Raw genomic sequence first — 22,758 nt, forward strand, 5'->3', positions numbered from 1 at the left:
GGAAGTCGTTTTTTATTAAGTAATTCACTGTAATGGATTGGAAATTAATCTAAATATTTTGGAAAATAAATAATGCATAAGAAATAATAATAGGTATACGTAATAGTAAAACGTTTCAAGTCTCTACGAATACTTATTGAATTAACACAAAATAAGAAAAAAACCACTATATTTCTAAATATGTAAAATTTGATCTTGAAATCTTTTTAATAATATTTTAAAATCTATTTTGATATTTTTTTAAGTTCTATAAAAAAATTTGTTGGATCTTTGCATAAAAAAAAACAAATTTTTACGACAAATACTTCCAAAATTAGTTGACTGAGTATTTTTTATATTTTTAAATTACTATAACAAGTATAGTACTTACTACTTATACAGTTCCTTTTATCATTTTTTAGGTAGGTATACTAAAAAAAAAAAATTTAATATTTCAAATACTTATAAAAACTTAAAATATATCTAAACATTTTGAAAATGTCTGTATGTACAGAAAAAGATATTTTAGTTATTATGGAATGTTTCAAGTTTTTATGACAAATATTTTTTTAAAGAATATAATAATAACAATTGTTAAAGGATTTTATTTTTTTTAATTTCAGCGTTAAAATATTATGAGGATCCTTGAATTACAATTATTAAATATTCAAGTTTTTCGGCTGAGATATAAAAAAGTTTAGTTTTTACATCTCACCCATCTAAAGTACAAACCAGATGTTTAAAATATACAATATACACAAAAAAAAGAATAAATAGACAAACATTGTTTATGTAAAACCAATATAATCCATATATTATTCATTGCTCCGTAAATAATCTAAATTAATACGACGGCAATAGATAATTTATGAAAAACTTAACCGAATTATGTGCATAAACGAATCTGTCTTCGCGTTTTCTGAAAAGGCTTTTGTACCAGTATTTATAACGACCTTAATGGTATTTCTATGGCCGCGTATTATTACGGCCGTTTGTTTCTAGCACAAAGTACAGATATTATACTTGAAATATCATTGCAGCGTAGTATAGTATAATGGTATACCCCTCCGAGGTTCCTGCCAAAATAAATTTGGAAAAATCCGTCAAATTCAATAAATAAAAAGTTTGCAATAAATATTGTTGCGTTTCTGAAACGAACGGTACGGTCGCTCGTGTGAAAGTAATCAGTAATCGTACGGAAATAATCCAAATAGCGCTGATTGTCTAAAATTAATCCGATTGGGTGAAGCACAATCGCATTATCGTTTGGTAATATTATTATCATAAAGAATAATTATAGTAAAGGTATGATACGATAGAAAAGTAATTTAGACACTCGATTTGAAATCAATTACAAATTGTTTTGCTATATTTAACAAATTTCTGGTTTTAGTTTCTATGGATTTTCTTATTCGATTTACTGTCTATAACAAATATTTGTTAAATTTTAATTCGTACCACTTTAGCCACATAATTTTCGTTTATCGAAAAACCATACAAACCATCTGATAAATGTTGCAGATTAATAGAATACAACAATAACCATGGTTTAATTTCGATTATCTGATATTTGTTGGATTTTTTTGTTTTGGATAACTGTGATAATTTTTAATATCCTATGATTTTATGTTTGTATAAAAGTATATATAATATAATCATTTAATACTACATAGGTTAGAAAAGCTGAACAATATAATTTTGTTACACACCAATATAATTATCATATTAGAATGTTGTGAAAAACATATATTTATTGTCTTGTGACCTATAAAGAAGAACATCGTAGGGATGAGTTTTAAAAGCGCAAACATTTATTATGTTCTAAGAAACTTAATGATGTATTATCAATAATATAAAATGATAAAAATGTGTAAAGTTATATTCTTAGAATGGCTGATATGTAGGTACATAATATTTTTCAAGAATAGTTCAAATAGAACTTAAGTTAACTTTTGATTTTTTAGTACGGTTTTATTAAAATATTTATGGTGAATGAAAGATTAGATTTAATAATGATGTTCGTAGAAAAAAAATGATTCGTTTTTAAAATCCAAGGAACAGCATGGTAGTCAAAACGTTAAAAGTACAATATAAAATATACATTTTTCAAAACTATAATGCGTACTTACCGTTCATCTTCTGCAGATACGATAACACATTGGTGTACTCAAATAAGTCATTGTATTGTGTCTTGACGAGGGATGACTGATCGTTGTTCATCCATATTATTATGTTACGATGATAGCGAAACTAGGTTAGCGTAATAAAAAACTCTCACCCATAAAGGTATACATACATATATTTTATTAAATAACATTTTTTTTTGTTTTTCAAAGACAGATGAATGTTAGTAATACTGATTTATTATTTCTAAAGATAATTAAACAACAATATAGTCAATGAAAATACATTATACAAATACATATGAATTTCAAGTTTATTATAATTATAATATAATGTATATTATACTTAAACATAATATTTATTATTTATATATATATATATTTATTAAAGACTATTTTTTGCTTTTGTTTACAAAATGCCTAGTGCAAATTAATAATATTATGTCTTATAAGTATTACATTACCTATTGCAAGATTATTTTGTATATATACATATAAGAAGGTATATAATATAGCCTCTATCTAATTATTTGATCGGATTTCGATTGAAATAAAAGGAAACAATTTTGTGTTCCTTCAACGGTAGGTATAATACATTTTAAATGTGTGCTGGGAATTCGTTATGATTATTAATATATATATATATATAAATATAATAAATATGTATAATTTTTTTTTTTTTACAAAATTTTATAGACCAAAAAGTGTTAGAGATTGATTGTCTCTTAGCAACGTGGGCAATTGATTATACCCTCCATGTAATAGTATTATTATTTACACACCATTTCATGCCACCCTTTGAAAAGTGCCATTTTATCATTTTCGGTGTCGCGTGACCGCAGCCTAAATTAAATTCTATCGTAAATCAAAATTAGGGTTTTAATACTGAGGAATTTATACTATTTTGAAAAGTTTGGAGAAAAACGCGTACTAAACTATATATATTATATGATATGCAAATTTAAAAAATATAATTATATATATATATCACACACACCTCTTAGAAAAAAAAATAGAAACTGAAATACTATAATTGCTTTTGAAATAAATATTATAGTATGGATATATACTTGAACGATTGTTTAGCTATAATAATAACAGATATTGGCACCATTTTATTTTAAATTGCACATTAAATTATTTTATATTTAATATAAGTACGATTTATTGCATTTTACACGAGCTCAGCTAATCCACTTTTGAGCTTAATACATTGAAATCATAGTTTTAATAATATTTCAACCAATATAATACAATAATTAAATACAAAACATAAAAAAATGACCGGAGAGGTATAGTTGGGGAAAATGAGAAAATGTATGTACAATATAAGTTTAGGTCAACGCGATTATAACATGATGATTCGATTGATAATCATACATCGCAGCTATAGTGATAAATAAAAGAAAAAAACGGAGAAAGAAACATTAAATCCCTTAAATATTAATTTAGAACAGAATATGACGCTTGACGTAGAGGTCATATCCGTTTCAACTACTTGGAAAGACATTGGAGTGAGTTCTTGTAACGTAGTAGTATTACATTTACTACCGTTAAAAGAAACATAATAATAATATGATATATTTTAATAATAAGTAATAGAAATAACGTGGATAATTTTTCGAGATAACATATAATTTTAACTACTTATCCACTTGAGTTTTATACATTACAAGTCAATAAATATAAATAGTTTTGTATAAAAATTATTTTGTCCTGACCTAAACAAAAATAATTAAATTTAATAATTATACATATACATGCGTTGTTCGTGAAAGTGAGAGCGTATATTAATTTAATAAGATTGTTAGAGTTTTCGAATTAGAATCTAACGCTGGATTTCGTACAACAGTAGATATAATATTATTATGTACATAAAATAAAAATCGAAAATCGTATGTACAGATTTACAACATAAAGAAGTTACATCCTCAAAAAAACGAAACAAAAACTATAATATCATGTAATAACCATTATTTTCCAACACGTATAGGTATTTTATCCCGGGTTGAAACAGATTAATTTGCGCTGAAAATTCTCAGCGTTTCGCCACTAAACAGGTTGAATCGTGGAAGACATTGCGTGTAAAATAGATTGATTACATTTGGTTCTCATTAGCAATTAAAACAAGGAGTATTATTGTTGAGTCATTAGTGATGAATACCGTCCGACCAGCGTGCGCCGGTACGGGAAAGCGGGCGGGGTCCTGAGTGGCGAGCATAACATTTTATGTTCGAATGAGAAATCGAACTCGCGAAATATTACGCTTACGGTTGTTTTGCAAAAGGATGGTAACTGAAGTATACATATAGTACCATAATATAATAGTATGTACAATAAACTTTTATAACTCTGGAAATGACGTTAAACCGAGTTTAGAAATCGGGATGCACATGACGATAAATTTTAAATATCTTGGCGTTGCGTTTGAACAATAAACATCCCATGCAACACGAGCGTGTAAACAGTACTGATTTTATATTATATTATAATATTGCATTATATTACAGTGTTCGGCATTCAAAAAAAATATATTATCATATTATTTAAGAATTCTAAGTCGAACGACGCAAAACCGAAAAAACCCGCAGACAAAAATATCCAAACCACAAAGTCCGGTACGGAAATTTCAACAGAAAAATATATGATTTGATATTCTACGGTTAGAAAAAAAAACACGACCATTTCCACTGACCGTTTTGACGTACGAAATACTAACATAGTAATATTATAGTTATAGTTTTGAGTATTTATTTTCGTTTGTCGAAAACGATATTAGTCGACGTGATGATATCACGAGAAAATAAAAACTAGAACAAGAACGGATGTTTAGTTGGATATATTGGTTTGGATTTTGTATCCGTAGATTTTGTCCGTTTCGCGTCTTAGATGGAACACCGTACTTGGGCCTAAACGATGGCAGGTATTGTGTGATGTATAACTCGCAGCTGATATGATGTTTCGAGACCGGAGAGAGTATATTATATGTGGGATCACGGGTAAAAGTATTTAATTATTACGATAGATATGCAGTCTCATAAATCCTAAAAACAATAATACTAATACTACTACTACTACTATTACTACTACTACTAATAATAATAATAATAATCATTAATAATTAATTTATCGTTATGGCGTCGAGAAGAGGTGTCATTTACATTATTTGCGGATGTTGAAAAAAGTATAGGAACAGTATTATCATATTATATAATAGTAATGACGTATAGCGTAATATACTATAGATGTGGATCGGCGGTGGAAGGTCAGTGTTGGATATGCGCGATCGGTGCTCTGTGACATCGCCGCTACAGAAATATTGCAGGGTTCATGGTTTCCAAGTTTTGGGGGAGGGGTAGGAAGGAGGGCGTAGACGAGTACCCGGAAAGGCCGCGCACCCGGCCGATAACCGCTCAAACTAGCGTGACACGACGTCGTGAAGTCACCGTTATCTGCGGGACGATACCACGACTACGGTGTGCGTTGGTCATCGGCAAGCGGCGGTCGTGGCGGGTGGGTCGCGGAAGTGTAGGACGTGTCCGGTCGCGAGTTGGATCATATCACCGGTATGTAACCGAGGTTCTTGCGCTGCAAGAACAGGTGTATCTCCGAGAACTTGGGCCGATCCGAGTCGCCGCGCTTCCAGCACTCGGCCATGATCTCGTACATTTCGCGCGGGCAGCTGGGCGGAGGTTCCGCGTACCTGTGCTTGCCGTTTGCCAGGTACATGTGGTTGGCGTTCTCCACCACCTGTTCGTTGGTCAGCTCCGCCAGCGGCTGGTGGCTGCAGAACATTAGTATCTCCCACAGGGTGACCGCAAACGACCAGACGTCGCTTTTTGACGTGTACTTGCCCTGCGACCACACAAACCCGACCGTGTCGGTTAGGTTAAGCATTCGGTATGGCGTAGCGCCGCTGCGGTTCGTTAAAAATAATTATTGTGCTTAGAGATTGGTTATCGGACTTCTCGAACTATCGAACGTCTCGGACTACATCGAGCGGCTTGAATTTCGAATCGCGAACCAATACTCGAAACCGAATACATTTAATTCAAACGTATTTCGAGAAAAATCGACTTCGATGTCGATGCTTCTATAAATATTATACAAATCCGAACTCTAGAGTACTATTTTCTGTATTTCCCGTATCGTTTCATTAACTAAATTCAAAGTTCGAAAGTTCGAAATGTTCGAGTAAACAATGGATTTGATTTTTACTTCGATCTCAAACATTTGATCGAAGTTCTAATTTGTGTTCGAGTTAGTGAAAATTTAAGTAGAACTCATTCCTGGTTATTTTTAAAGGGTCGTAAACGGAGAGTAATTTTTTGTTGATAAAATGTATAAAAGTATAGTTATTAATTTTATTTTGCGTATTCTCAATAAAAAAATGTCTACTTAATTAACCTACATTTTCTATTGATATGGTTATTTGTAATAAATATTATTACATTTGCATGTGCTACCTCACAGTGATACATTTGTTCATAACGAAATATTATAGTGTAGCTGATACGAATATCAGATAGGATCATTAGCAATCAAAATATTGTAAGACCTTAAAAAGAACAAAATTAAATATCAAATCTAATTAACGTTTAATTACAACAAAAATGTACAATGGCGCACATCGTAGTAACTTTTCCATCAACTATTAGACTGTTATTACGGGTAACATTTTAAAAGTTGTATTTCACAGAATCGCACTTAAATATTTTGAGTTCTAAATAAACAAACTTTGAAACAATTAACAAGCTTATTAAATAGAAACATTAAATAATTAAGGTCTTTCATGTATACATTCGTGTACTGCATGAATTTTTTGTGAGAACGATTTAAACTATATTAAATGCACATTGCACAGTCGCTATATAAGTTTGTACCAGTACGTCAGTGTGTACTTAAGAAGTTCGTCTGGACTGAGTATTTCTCAAGTTAAAAATAATATAAAGTCTTACGTATAAATACCATAGAGTAAGCAAAGTAAATTCGAAATGACGAGTATAGGAATAAGTATAAAAGGAAAGTAGATTATAATAGATATCTCAATTATTTTACTATGCGTATTTTATACACGCACAACTTGACATCAAAAGAATACGTATATATCATTAAAATATCTCTAGTAATATTATGAGGACAATTTTATTTATTTATATTTTAAAGTTGCGATTGAAAAAAATAATAATAATTGACTTACCAGAAGCAAACTCTCCCATGACATCCATCTGATCGGCAATCTCGACTTAGTGTCACTAACGTAGTAATCCGAATCGTATTGACTACAGTACAACGCGTGATCGGATATCTTCAGTGAATAGTTTTTCCCCACCAAGCAATTCCTCGCGGCTAAATCTCTGTGGACGATTCCCTTACCCTCTAAATGTTTCATGCCCGATGCAATTTGAGTGGCAAAGTAAAGCAAGCATCCGTAACTGTTAGAATAAAAAATCGAAATCAAACAAATTATTTAACGTACCATTATTTAGCACAATTTTTCATGATAAATATAGTGCTACAGTTTATATGATTATAATGATAACGTGTATCTATAAATAAAAGCTATTTATTGTATTATTTGTGGACCGTTTAAAACCATGTGGCATTCGATTGAATGTAACTCGTTATTTTTAATACAAAATATAATCTTATCAACAATTATTCGTTTATACTCGTAGAATAAGATAGTAAACATTTAATATTTTACTTAAAACCTTTTTTTTTCATAATTCATTAGTGCACTTATGTAAAAATATATTATATATAATATATGCGTGTGTATGTGTGTGAATGTATATTATACACAAAACACTAGGAAAAGTTGGTAAAATTCGTATTTAATATTATATTCGTGTTATACGTTTGCTTTAGATGGACTATGTGTCAAATACTTAAATTCAACAATAATTGGTAAACCTTGAACCGTTGTATTTTTAAAAAGCTGCAATATTAGTTGACTAGGTAAATTAGCCATTTTTAAAATATTATTATTTGAAAACAGTAGGTAAATTATACTATCATATTTATGTTATAAGTTTATAATCACTTTATCATTGTGGACATTTCATAAGTAGAGCATAATTATATTTTAGATTTTCTAATGATTTACAATGAATAAAATGATTGCACTAACAGATATCTAATGTAGTATTATGTATAATCTATAGTGGCAGAGGTTTTTTTACGCTCTAGTTAATTTTTTTTTTAAGCAACAGTGGATTATGTGTGAAGCACTAAAGTGTCTAAATAACAGTATATTAATATCCTTACTTGATTGTCGGTTGAGCTTCTGTAGATTCCGTGGTTTGGACCTTCAAGAAACTCGGTAAGTCACCGTATTCGCAATACTCCTGTATGATGCACAGAGGTTCGTCAGGGCTGCACACGCCCACAATTCGCGCCAAATTTGGATCACGAACGGTGTACAAGCACTTTGTCTCCCTCATCACGTCTTGTCTAAAGATAAATTCACGTCAAAACATGATAATATATTTATTAGAGTTATACACTTTAGAACTCATATGTGTATTTTCAATGGTTATAATTTGTAAATTTATTTTCGATCTATCTCTGCAGTGAACATAAAATTTAGTATAAATCGAATCGTTGACTTATAAAATGGGTATTGTCAACCAAAATCGAAATATCGTTATCGTCATGTCAGGCATTTTTGTATCGAAGGTAAGTAGGCAAATGACAAATAAAATAACATTTTTTTTTCTTGTGCTATTACGTTAATGGCGTGCGCGCGAAGAAATTGCAAATAGAGCACGTTTTTCGAAGCATGTCGTTTAAGGCGGAAAATTGATTTTCGATTCTCGCGCGTTCTTATAATAATAATAATAATAATAATACAATACTAAGGTCTGGAGTAAACGAAAATAAAAAGGAAAAGAAACTACGGACATAAAGCAAAAATTGTTATGTTTATAAATATTTTTTTTTTTTATTATTATTATTCTACTCACTTGTTTTGTTCACCACAGCCACGCCGAAGCGATTTGACGATCACTTGTCTTTTATGGAACGTCGACGTGGCATTGTACTCGGGTATCCCGTCCGTTTCGCATAAGTGGATCTATATAATATGGAATTGACAGTTGTTTATTAAATATCATCAAACATTCCAATCACGTTTGGTGCGTTCGGGAAGTTACCCTACGCCGCGTGTATGTATGTGAGGTTATGTTAGGGATAGGGGGGTTGTGTTTGGGGCACAAAGTACGCTCACCATTCCGAAATTGCCTTCGCCTAGTTTTTCGATCACTCGAAGTCGGTTCCGAGATATCTCGTACAGTGACGTTTGACTACATTCGTCTTGTTTGTCTTCCGGCAGCTTCATGCACGTGAATACGCCCGGCGTGAAATGCTGCTCCTTGCGCTCCGTCTGATATAACAGAAGAAAGAAAAATGAGAATTTTAAATTCTATCTGGTAGCTGTTACGGGGTATCTACGAATGTGGAAACATACTTTGATTATGTCGATGGCTGCGTAGTAATTGTGCAGGTTTGCCGGCAGCGATTTGTTCAACTGTTCGGATTGCTGTTGCAAGAGTGGCGGTGGTCTGGTGCTAGGTGGTGGCGGCGGATTCAGCGTGTACATCGAAGGTGACGAGTATTTAACGTCGTCCTGCCCAAAACTGCCGACACTTGTGAAGTCTAAATAGAAATACGAATATAGTACCAGTTATATAATAACACAAACGATAGTAAAAAGTCAAAAACTAATCACCATGAATGGCATACGGTTGTTTTAAATCCATTTTCCCAAAAATAAAATTCATAAAACTTCAAAATAGTTAAAAACACAAAATATTGCGAATATTCGAAATAGCGATAAATTCTATGGTGATACACAATATAACAAATAGAACAAATTATTATTTAATGGTTTAAATGGTTTAATGTATGTAAATAAACTTTATTTTTAAATAACCAATCCGTCATTATTGAGTATTATAATAATTGTGTATGGGGATATATACTTTATGATTCGAACACACTGCAAAAAAGCAGCCACCCAATAACAGTAACACTTTTTAAGATGATTTGACAAGAATTGATTTTAATTCAGGTTAATTAAGATTTAAGTAATGGTTAAGTCTCTTCATTATTTTCCCGTTAGCCTGCAGTGAGGATTACCAAGAATAATATCTAAATCACGAGGAGATATATAAGTGGATTTTAGTGATTTATCAATCGAAACAGAATAGTTTCTCATATTAATTTCTATATTTTACGAATTAGCGATTTTTAATTTTGATAATACATATAGATATAAAAATAAACAATTGTCATATTATTTTAATATATTAGGTATTTGGTAATAAAACAATGTTTTTTTTAAAAAAATGTAATACAATCATACAGTATAATCTGTTTTGAACATTCACTATTTAGTGCGTTGGAAAATGTATATTCGTTGATCGATTAATTTGTCGATGCTATATTGACATTACGCGATTTTGAAGCACATTTATAAAAATCCTAATTCTTACGAAAAAACTAAACAAAAGACGCTGATTGATCAGAATAAATCGATTATAATATAAGCATTCGTAATAATATAATACGTACTATAAAGGTCATGTTTATTAAGCAAATAACTCGAGCTAGTTAATTTATTCGATGTTTAGTACGATGATACAAAAGTTAAAAATAAAAATATCATATTTAACTGTGCAAGATTAAAGTTGATAAGTGGGTCTCATATAATATAATTACCGGAAAATTTTAATTTTGTTTAAATAATAATTAACCGTTTCGTTAAAATATATGCTACGATTTTTTTTCCTAACGTAAACTAAATAGTGGAAAAACAATGAATACTCGTTTGTGTCTGCAAAAAAAAAAAAAAAAATATTAAATCAAAAAATAAAACGCATTAATTTGTTTTTATAAACAGTCACATCGTGACGAAACAGACGAAATGTATTCAATTAATTTTTAATTCGACCCACAGCCGGTGCGCATACACACCGATACACGATTTTAACTCGGCGTTTAATTAGTTTACGGCGGACACTTGGAAAAAACAACTTTTTCACTGTCCCGGCTAGCTATACGACCGCGACGGCATAACGATTCGACAATATTATATACGACGGGAACTCGCCGCTAATGGCGCAGGTGGCGTGTGATGGGTGGAGGGCGGACGACGGGGTTGGCGACTCACCCGTGTATTCGCTGCTCTTGCTGGTGGTCAACGCGGACACGTCCTTCTTGAACAGGAACGTGGTCGGCGCGTAATCGTGATTCTTGCCGGACGGCAGCCGCTTGTACGGCTCGTGGTATACGGACGAGTTGTCGCTGTCCTCGGACTCGTGTCCCACGTGACCGCCGACGCCGCCGACGCCGCGACCGCCGCCGATGCCGATGCCGATGCCGCCGCTCAACATCGTGCCGCTCCGGCCGTACAGCGACGACGACCCGACGGCGCCCTTGGACCCGTTCTTCAGGTGCTTCATGTTGATGGACTGCTGTTTGGGCGCGCCGAGCGTGGCCTGCTTGAACTGGAGCAGTGCGACCTTTTGCCGGCCGCGTTTCAGCGCGAGACCGACGGCCACGCCGGCCACCAGCAGCACGGTCATGGCCAGCGACCCGGTGACCAGGCCCACGTACGTCTGCGTGCTGTTGCCCGGACTCGGTCCTGCGAAAAAATAAGGATATTATTTACAGGTTATGTAATTCGTTCGGTATTCACAATAATAACGATATAGGTACGCGTATAATACGCCCAAAACGCCGCTACAGAGTCCGTAAACTCTGAAACGATTTACGCATAAACTCGCTTCTCTAAATCGTTTTTTTTTTTATTCTGAAAACGCGTGCTTTACAGATTCTTAAGTTTGCGCGCGGTGTTATTGCCAGAAATAGTTTTTAACTTAAAAACCACTTTTTTTTTTTTTGTAGTACGTGACCGAAGACATTGTGTTAAGCACATTTTAAAAAGTATAATGGCACGATGTCTTCGAGACTAATAATATAGGATTTTGCAAAATTAAAGTCTGCCGAAGAACGTATAACGTTAATAACAAATTTTCATAGTTGAGAAAAATAAGTCTATAATGATTATAATCTGATAAATTGCTTTTAAGAAGTTTATTATTATTAGGAACGCGAAAGATTAATAATGTAATACGTAGAAACCATAGTACGGACACTGGAAACACTGAAGTAAATCAATCTATACTTGAAACAACATTAAAAATATATTTATTTATAAGTAGATAATACTTTTACGATGGCCTTACCATAGTGCTTACTAAATAATAAATTAAATTAAACAAACACCAACAGCCGATAGATCGTAGACCATAAGCGTACCACATTCGCAACGGGAAGAAATAAATTCACCAACTACGTAAATTAAAAATGATGACATGAAGAATCTTCTACGAGTTTATACTGTTTATAAAATATATAGTTAATATTCTGAAAGAAAAAAATTAGTCTTAAGCGGAATAGACGGGTTTAGAATATTTGTAGACTTTCGATCATTTAATAAAATGTAACACAATCTAAATTTTATGAGTTTGTGACGAACAGTATTTCATATATTATAAAATACATAGTCAGACAGGTATATATGTGTATACAAAAACAATTTATATACCCAATAAAGGGGTTATTAATAAGGAATGTGTGATGAGAATAACAATAACGAGGACGACACTAAATAAATCAAATATACGAACCAGGAAAACATTCAGCACGTGCCAAAAAAATGAAAGATTCTGAGAATTGTACTAAAAATATCTTGGAAATAGTGCGTTAGTGGTGAATTGTGTCCATAAAAGGTATTATTATTATTTTATAATAGACCCCTCCTGGAAAAGAGGTAACTTCATACATTATTGTTATTGAGTTTGTGAAAACGACTTAATTTAATTCAATATTATTTAATAATAAAAGTATTTTCAATTTTTGGGTTGACCAATATTTGAAGAGTTAATATAATTAAAAATTTAACTAAAATTATTAATACATTTATATTTCACTTGAGTAAATTATATAAAATGTATGCTTATCTGAACAGACATATATTGGTCGTTCTACAACAGGGGTAACTATAAATTTAATTTTATCCATTTCCAAATATAATATAATAATATATTGGTTAGAACAATGCAAATTATATATTTTTGATTTATTACTTATCTGGATTTTATTCGAAAAATCTTGTGACCAAATTGTATTCTCGAAATTCAAGTTCATCAGTAATTTAAAATAATTGATATAGTACAAAGACAGAGAAATTGACATACCAGTGAGAACAGTGAACATTAATAAAAATATCGAATATTGACTGTTGTACATTCATGTAACTAAAGCTGTTCACATATTCTTACAAGTCTTACAAGACACAATTAGTAATATATTAAGTATAGATATATATTAATGAGATATTGATTAAATATGCTCTACAATTTGAATGTGCAGTATATAATGATGTTACAAAAACATTAACATTATTTCCAAAAATTGTTTGCAATGTTTATACTCTTATTCAAAAAATTAAAAATCATCATAAAATACAATTGTTAACATCGTGCATTTGAATTTATATTACTTACACACGACTATATATATTGTTTCTAATTTAAATACAATGCTCCAGCATAGATATACTTTAATATTTTTACCAATCAACGAACGAGTGGTGATAAATTCATGATAATAATTTAGTCTTAAAAATGTTAGATTGACGTTTCATGATTATTTTAATAATAATACAAAATACGAGGCAGTTAATGGTGTTATGTTATATTCGTGTTCGAAGGAGTATTGACCGGGCAGAGCGTCTTTGTTATTAAATCGTTGATAATTATGTATATCATGTAATATTTTTTGTACTATGAGTAGCTGATCCAACTGATAAAATAGTTGCGACTATAGAGAGCGAGATAGATGTTGTTCGTCATGGTAGAATGTAAATTATATGACTATTAGTCTTTACTCAAAAATTAAAAATAATTTTGCTTAAATAATTTTTGTTTCAATAATGGACTGTAAGATTATGCGTTTAGGACATGTCTATAGTAAATAAACACGAACTTTTTGATTGTATGATTAACATATTATAATGTTTTGTTGTAAATAGCATCTATAATTAAAATTCAGACATGAAAAAACACGTAAACTGATAAACTACATGACGTAAGTTGTTATTTTAAGTCAAATTAATCATAATAAAAAGCAGCCAAGTGACTCTTGGCAAAACATACCAAATGATATATTTTAAAACTTACTCCAGTGTTTTAATACTACCTTCACATCACACAGTTAAAAGAAATATATTATTACTAAATAATTTATATTACCTATTCAATGAAAGTTAAATAAATTGATTTAAGGTACGAGAGTCTTTACGTTTACCAACTCAATATTAAATATTAACTTGCTGATTTACGTCAATACGCAACAGTATTTATAATCTATACAATATACAATATAAAAACTCACAAACTTCAATAAATATACATTTATTCATTCATTGAATTTATCAATACTTACATAGGTCAATAATATAAAATAAGTTTTTAACTAATACAAATAGAACTAAAAAAAATCATTTTGAACCATGGAATATTGTAATTAATTATTTTACCGTCATCAAATCGTATATCATATTATCAATATTGTATATTTATTAATCTTTTGTAGTCTATATTCAACAGTTCAATAAACGTATAATTATTAAAATAAATTAAACATTGTAATGATTAAATCAGTTTTTTCCAATAAAACCAACCAAAATGTAGATACCCCATGGATCTCCTTTACCCAAATCATACAAGACGTTTTGGGCTATCATACACAGCCACCGGAAATGTACGGCACGTGATAATATAGCGTCAAGTACACAATGCAGATAAAAGCGTGCAAGAATATTATAATATTATTGTTAAGTTTGAACGGTTTACCTGTAGTAACTTCCTTCCTCGTTTGCGTCGTATCACCACTCTGGCGAAGTTCGTATCCAGTTTCCTTTTGCGTGTAGAACTGCGATAACAATCCCTCGGTTATGTTCGCAGCGACCAATTCTGTAAATTGCCAATAATTCCGCAAGTGTTATAACATTTCATCCACGACAACACTAGCTGTTTCTCGAATCCATAACTGCCGGTTAATGGATACGTATATAGGCGGGTAACAGGTACCCATGATACGAGCTGTATACGGGTCACGGGACGTCCAGTCTAGTTTACATATATTACGGTTCGCGTTTTGCAATTAGACTGCCGCGAACTGCGGTAAATTTTAATGTCGGGTCGCCCATGGTCATTGTTCGAGAGGACGAAAATACATGTTTTAATGGAATGTACTCATTAAAGGAGAGCTCGGGGGGCTTAAAAGCACGCCTGTTATTTGCGCATGAAACACAAACGCACCTGGTCCCGAAACATAAATTTTAAGTTACGTTGTGTGGATAAAAAAATAACAATAATAATAATAAGAAAAAAGTTTTAGTCCCACGTAGGAGCAGTATTGACTAATGGATGTCTTAATTAACGCCAAATGTTTCAGTTACTGTACGCTGGAAACACGAGAGACGTAAATATAGGGGAGTGAAAAGTTTTCAGACGTTAACAACTTTTCTTTTTTTTTTACGTTGAAAAACGTTTTTGTTCAATTCCGTAAATTCCAATGGTCAATATTGATGATGTTTTTGTCCGTCGAATGTTTCGAGTTATTATATATATATATAGTTAATATGACTGATAGACGCAAAGTTTATAATAGAAGTTGACATTTTGTTTTTAGAATAAAACTATTAACAGATACCATTAAATATACTTTACAGACAGCTCAATAGTATACATGGAATTTTAAACGGTTGACCATTAGTTTTGTCGTGGCATCGAGAATGCATTCGATATGTTTTACCGGGACACAAAGATAATAAACGATTGATTTACTGCCAGACGAAAAAATAATAATTTTTAAACATATATACTACTTATTTGTTTCCATCAAAATATTAAAGTAATGGTAGTAGTTATTAATTCATTGCTTGCTTGCATTTTATATTATTCCTCTGTGTGTTTAATATTTTATCGTGTACATATGAAACTACTACTTTTTCCGGAATAGTGTTATGTATTAAACTAGGCCAAAAATATTACAATTTGTCACACAAAAGTATTTGAATAATTTACAAAAAGTTAAAAAGAGTAATGTATAATGTTGTCCAATCGTAAATACTACTTTACCATACTTTAGATATACAAATTAAAATAACAAAATATTAAATTAAGTTTCATAAACATACACATTGTGTTCGTATAGGTTACCCAAAAATATTTAATTTTGTGTAACTCATAATGCCCTAACCAATTAGTAAATTAATTTATTACGAGCCACACGCATATGTTAAAAACCTATAGTTATGAACATATTTGGCCTCAAGTCTTAAGATTAATCATATTGACATAATAAAGTATAATAATGGTATAGTTTTATTTTAAACTGTTTATAACATTTTTACTTGATAAATACGCAATATATACGAGACAAGCGAATTTATAGTAATGAAAAAAACGACTTGAATAGAAAAAAAATACATGGAATCGTTCGCTGGAGTCCTGGAATAAGTGGAAATTCTGATTTAAGCAAATTATGCAAAGCTAACGCAACACATTGTGACAGAAAGGTATCATATGGTTTTATACCAAGTACACGCAAGTGAAATGATGGATCTAATAACTTAGGTGTGTGGTTAACAACATTCGATTAATCTCACAAATTTTATGATTGGCATCACACGTAAGTAAATATTAAAACCGGTAGTGACAGGTCAACCGCAACGATACATTATTAATTGTCATCGTAATGAAAACAACAAAGACTCGCTAATATCGATTAGTGTCGCTTGCGTGTTAAGTGACAATGATTTTAATCAGAGAAAATAGTCGAGTAGTATGATTTGCAACGAAATCTGTGAGATGATTAAAATTTAGATATTTTGATTAGGGTTTTTTATTATTTCGTAGTACGGTTTACAACGACCGAGGCAGCCTTATCATTTTACTCGTTCGTTGTTCAATGTGCATTGATTCAAGGAAATCCTTTGAAATTGGATTCCTTTAGGGGTACATAAAACCACACTACGGTGGCCACGAGGAATTTCTATTCACTGAAGGATTTGATGGGCTTTTGTATCTTGACGCATTCCTGTATTATAAAAGTTCATTTTGAATAACGTTTCAATGTTGTAAAAATATTGCACACGAATCCAACTGTACACCTTTTATATTATGTTTTTGTTTCAAGGAATAATTTATTTCAAAACAACTATAATACGAGCACGGGGTTTGTGTTTGTGTGTCTGTGCCTACCATTTATTTTTCGAGTGCATAATACATTCGATAGTTAAATTTAATTCAATCGAGTCGAAAGACTTCAGTCAACGATACTAATAGTCATACTATATGTCGAATTATTGGTATATAACATTCGACAGACTTCGTTTAAAATTGTGATTTCGCAATATTTTTCACTAGATTAATTCATATTTTCGATGCGGATGGCGTGCGGGATTCGGTATTAAAGCAGACGGCAGTTGTCGGATAATAGATAATAATATACTTATATTATACACACACATACACACGTCTGCGCACGAATATACGCGTACTATTATAATATATGGTAAAAACGTTTTCGATTTATTTATTTTTACCAAGGGAGTATATACACGGCGGTGGTGTATTCCGACAGAACGTCTCGTATGGAAATAATAGTAAAATGTAACTCGAGCTCGATGTTATTGCAAGAGAAAAATGCGGATTGTTATCCCCATGTCGTCGTTGATGTGTGACGTGCACCGAAAGAAGCTCCTCGTATGCTGTATCGCGTATAATAATATCTCTCAACGTTTACCGATTGCGACCGACCGGAAATTTAAATCGTACCAATATATACGACGACGCTTCCACGTATATATATACATACACGGAGGGTGGTGAATATATATATATTATAATAGACCGTACTGCGTTTTCGTCCTTTCCCCCTTTCGTTCCTTTTCCCCGTGCTTGTCGGGCGCTGAAAACAATTTTTGTTTCTAAGGTCGGGGTGTGTACGGCCTGCGTGTAGAACGAATCTCCAAATCAATCTACAAGCTGTTTAAAAAGGACGGCGTTTCTCGTCGAACGGCATTGGTTATAAACGTATTCTTGTCAACTCGTGAACGTTAAAGGTCGTGGGTATGATTTTACACGTATCGCTTTTTAATGAAATGGAAACAAAAATACAAGCGCGGACAATCACGTACCGAGCTGACTGAGCTGACTGCTTTGGTGTGAATTCGAGTATAAAATGGGATTGGTCATGCACACAAACACATTGATGATTGTTCTCTGTTATTATAAGCTGTTAGGGAATTTTTGTTCGTATTGTCGCCAGACTATTATTAAACGGCAGACTATGTCTACGGATAGGTGAAACATCCGAAAGTGTAGTATGTAAATTTAACAAAACGGGCTCAACTCGAACGATTGAATAAACTATAATTTATTATACCTATATATATACCACTATACACAATTATATATACATAGATGCTTTATAAACATTTACGGTATTGATGAACACGACTATTTGAGTTTAAAGGGAATTGAAACCAGAAACAGATAGAATAGAATTATATAAAGATCAGTCAATAAGTTTTAGATGGTTAACTAGTTTATTTGTCGGTTCAGCTTGAAAATTCGGTGATAATAAAATTGAAACAAATTTTCTATTTCCAGTATTTATAAGTAAGACGAAATCTAAAATTGTTTTCCTTGTATGTTTTAGTATTAGGTGCATGTATAGATACAAAAAATTATAGGACTTCTCAATAAGAAAATCACTTTATTGAGACATTTACCACAATATCTTTGTCTTGTTTATTTAGTGACAATTTAGAGTTATATGGCTAATAAATTATAATAATAATACGCTGACTTGTCGTAGATACTTGTGCAGATATAACGTGTCTGGTTGATAAACGTAAATAAGTTTGTAGGGACATAAACTATGCTAAGTTATGGTAAATTATAGTTTTTGTCTATTCAGTAACCGTACCAAGTTCACAAACACCAGTGATTTATGTGGTTGGTGGTTAAAATGACAAGTGGACTTAAGTAATACGCTTTCGAATGAGAATAGAGTACTGGTTGGTTATTGATTAGCTAGGTATATAACATATGGCTATTTATGTCATCTTTGTTTCAAAGTGAATAGGCCATTAGTATAATAATATGAACTAAATCTACGAACACATATTAATTTCGATACATTCAAAAAAATAATGTTTATAGTTTTTATTTTTTATAATTAAAAACTTATGGTGAACCGGTGACCGTTAAATGTTAACTTTTGCGATATCCTTTAAACTTTTTCCAAACTGCTATCCAGAACTCGGTGTAATACAAAAAGAATTATTACGATATATTACCCGAGTGCGTCTCGAAAATTACTTACCAGACTCAAACGAGACCTCACTGATGAGTATCCATCGAGCAGAAAAATAGAGACATATCTTGATATACCGGCCCACCCTGCTCTTCAGATTGATGGTTATGTTTACAGCGGTGTCCTTAATGGCCTCCGACTTTGTGCTAAACTTTATCGGCCATTCTTGCCATTTGTCCCCGTCCAAGCTGACGTAAATCAACGCCATACTAAACACCTGAAAGGGCAGAAAAATATATGTCGTGTTGAGAGAAAAAACAATTCCATAAATCACATAGATACACATTGAATATTGTTTGCATATTATTATTTATGTACACATGCACCCTATAATGTACGATGCTTTCACGAAATTAAACATTTATCTTTTTAATAATATACTGTATACCGAATAAGGTAAAAATCGTTGTTTTATCACGTTTTCAAATAAATTAAAAAATTTGAATCGATAAATTTTTTTTTGCAACTGAATTTTTAATTTTTTTTAAATTTATTATATAATTATGTTTTTGTTTTAAGTAAACAGTTGAAAAAACTTATGGTTAAGAATACAAATATTTCATTAAAATTGTATTGATTTAATATGAAAAATTGTATATTATTAGAAAATTAGAAAACTGTATATATTATAGTCTCAAAAAAAAAATATTCACCTATACTAATCATCTTAAAATAATTATATACTTGTAAATATGTATCAAAATAAAGCGTTTTACAATAGCTCAATCTTATACAATAAATTTAACGAATATGTCATGTATTTTCTAAAAGAACCACTTTTATGATATAAATGCTAACTGTGTTAATACGACTGGGAAAGCAATATATTATTTTTAAATGCTATTAATATTATGATTTTCTAACAATATGAAATGTAAAGTATCAATAATTTTAATAATAAATAAACATCAGCTTATTATTAAATATATTATTATTTTTGTTTGTCTTAGTGTGTCGTTAATTTAAGGTAACGGTTTTTACCTGAATAATTGGCAATTAATTAATTCAAATATTATTATATATTTAGATTACAAAAACTTAAAATAGCGAGTGATTGATTGATCTTCAAACAATAAAAGTTAACACCGATGTAATAATATCAATTTCCACCAAGTATATACATTATTCATTAATGTGTAATTCGATCTGAGACTAAACGCTGGTAGGTAGTTAATATTTACTCAGTCAGATATTATTACTTACAAATGCAAATAAATAAATAATTCAGTTTGTACAGTCGAAGGAAAAAACTGAAATATTAACCGTGTTCCCAAAGGCATATAATATAGATACTATAACGTGTTAAAAATAAAACTTATAAGAACGTTGAGGTGCTCCATTTTCCAAATTGAATGAAGTACAACAAAGTTCAACAGGGACATAATATATTATTGGAAATGTTGGATTTGGAATAACGGTTTATGGATCCATTATTGTCTTTCTTTTATATTGGCAATAAATATAATATTCAAATAGAAGGTTATCTGCAAACACCGCCGGTGATCTTGTACCAAACTCAAATGTACAACCCTCGCGGTGAATGTAATAAATACTGAGTTCTGAAAAGTATAAGTAGAATATATTATATGTAATATGTATGAAGATACATCAAAAAAAAACCTTTTCAAACAATAATAATACGACGGTAGATTGAATTATTATGGATATAATTTTAAAAACTAAAAACCCGAATATTATAGAAAGTAACCGATTGATTGATGGTGATTTTTTTTATTCACAGAAAAAATACAATATGATGGAATATAAAGATATGTTCTCGCACTCGAACGTCTCGAACAATTCAAATAATTCGAGCATAATTAAATTCGAAATATTCAAGTATGACGGTAAATGTATTGTATTTTATTTTTGACAATTGAACACACCGTTTCTTTACGAAAATCTCGATACAAAATTAATGATATCTAGTTATGTAATTTATTATATACTATACTTTTTGGACATATACTTATATTTTTTAGTTTTTTTTTCATACTAAAAATAAGAAGTAATGATTTTTTTTTAATTTGATTTAAAAATTAAATAAATAAACTTTTAACCTTTAAAGTTTATTTTACTACAACTATATTTTAAAATTTGTTATAAGGTAACATTTTTAAAAGTTCAACAAACTTCGAAAATACAAAAAAAGTTTGAATAAGATGCAAGTTTAAAAAAAAATTAAGTTCAAGTTCGTGAAAAAGTAAGTTCGACCCATCCCTAAAAGAAATGATGGAATTCACTGTAAAATACTTTGTCTTCATATGATACATTTTATTCGGATATGATTTCTAAAAAGGTTAAATGTATATTATTATAGTATTATTATAGTATGTTTCAAAATGAACATTTGTAGCCTGTAGGCATTTCCAAGAAAATCTATAAGAGGTATATGCATTATATATACGTTTACAAATACGACAAACTTTGGTACTGTAGATTGTAGTAAGTACATACAACTTATAAATCATGAGACGTATGTACTATAATATACTATATAGGATTTTTGTTTTTAAAACTAGGAGCATATACATAATAAATAATAGCAATATATATAGATTAGATTTGATAGAATCAAATACTTGCAATAAGATCAAGCTACGTTATTTGTAATAGCTGGGTGAACATTTAAATGGATTAAATTAAAATAATGTATATTATTTAGTATTTTACTATAGTGAGAAATGAGAAATGTATAGAAGACAACAACTATCAATCGTGTTGACTGTGCATTTATTGAAAAGCCAATTATTATAACTTTTAAGGGTCTCGAAAATCAGTATATCAAAATGTTTAACATCTCAACAAATACTGCTTAATAATGAGCAATATTCTGTTTATAGACACGCAATTACATAAGCGATAGAAAAATGACAATTTGATTTTCAGAAATTGTAACAATTCTTTGTCTCAACTAAACTAACAATAATAAAAAAACAAAATACCAACCTTAGGTATGGATTAAAAATGTCTAAAAACTTTTAAAGCAATTATTATAAAAACAATATTTCTTGATACATTTTGAATTTTCTAATTTACACTAAAAGCTTAAGCAATACAATATTATTATGATATATGTACTAAAACTTAATAAAATAATGTTAATAATAACCTAGAAATGCTTGAAAAGTGCAAAATAAAAGTTTTACTTTTGAAGTATCTATTCATGGAATTAATTTTTTACATAAAATAC

The 22,758-nt window shown here is 30.7% G+C and overlaps 1 protein-coding gene across 2 annotated transcripts in view; it reads right to left on the reverse strand.

Annotated features, from left to right (window-relative positions):
* Window positions 1-2,506: 2,506 nt before the first annotated feature.
* The window catches only part of LOC113547789 (discoidin domain-containing receptor 2-like), a 211,092-nt gene continuing 190,840 nt past the window's right edge, over window positions 2,507-22,758 (reverse strand). For both annotated transcript variants that reach the window (XM_026948289.1, XM_026948288.1), the window contains 9 exons: window positions 19,575-19,782; window positions 15,029-15,148; window positions 11,278-11,751; window positions 9,574-9,761; window positions 9,334-9,489; window positions 9,071-9,180; window positions 8,373-8,558; window positions 7,303-7,537; window positions 2,507-5,957 (listed from right to left, as the gene is read on the reverse strand). In XM_026948289.1, the coding sequence (XP_026804090.1) occupies window positions 5,658-5,957; window positions 7,303-7,537; window positions 8,373-8,558; window positions 9,071-9,180; window positions 9,334-9,489; window positions 9,574-9,761; window positions 11,278-11,751; window positions 15,029-15,148; window positions 19,575-19,782 (1,977 nt within the window). In that variant the 3' untranslated portion in view covers window positions 2,507-5,657. The remainder of the gene's footprint in view (window positions 5,958-7,302; window positions 7,538-8,372; window positions 8,559-9,070; window positions 9,181-9,333; window positions 9,490-9,573; window positions 9,762-11,277; window positions 11,752-15,028; window positions 15,149-19,574; window positions 19,783-22,758) is intronic.

The sequence above is a fragment of the Rhopalosiphum maidis genome, chromosome 1 (assembly GCF_003676215.2).
Source record: "Rhopalosiphum maidis isolate BTI-1 chromosome 1, ASM367621v3, whole genome shotgun sequence".
Taxonomy (NCBI): Eukaryota; Metazoa; Arthropoda; class Insecta; order Hemiptera; family Aphididae; genus Rhopalosiphum; species Rhopalosiphum maidis.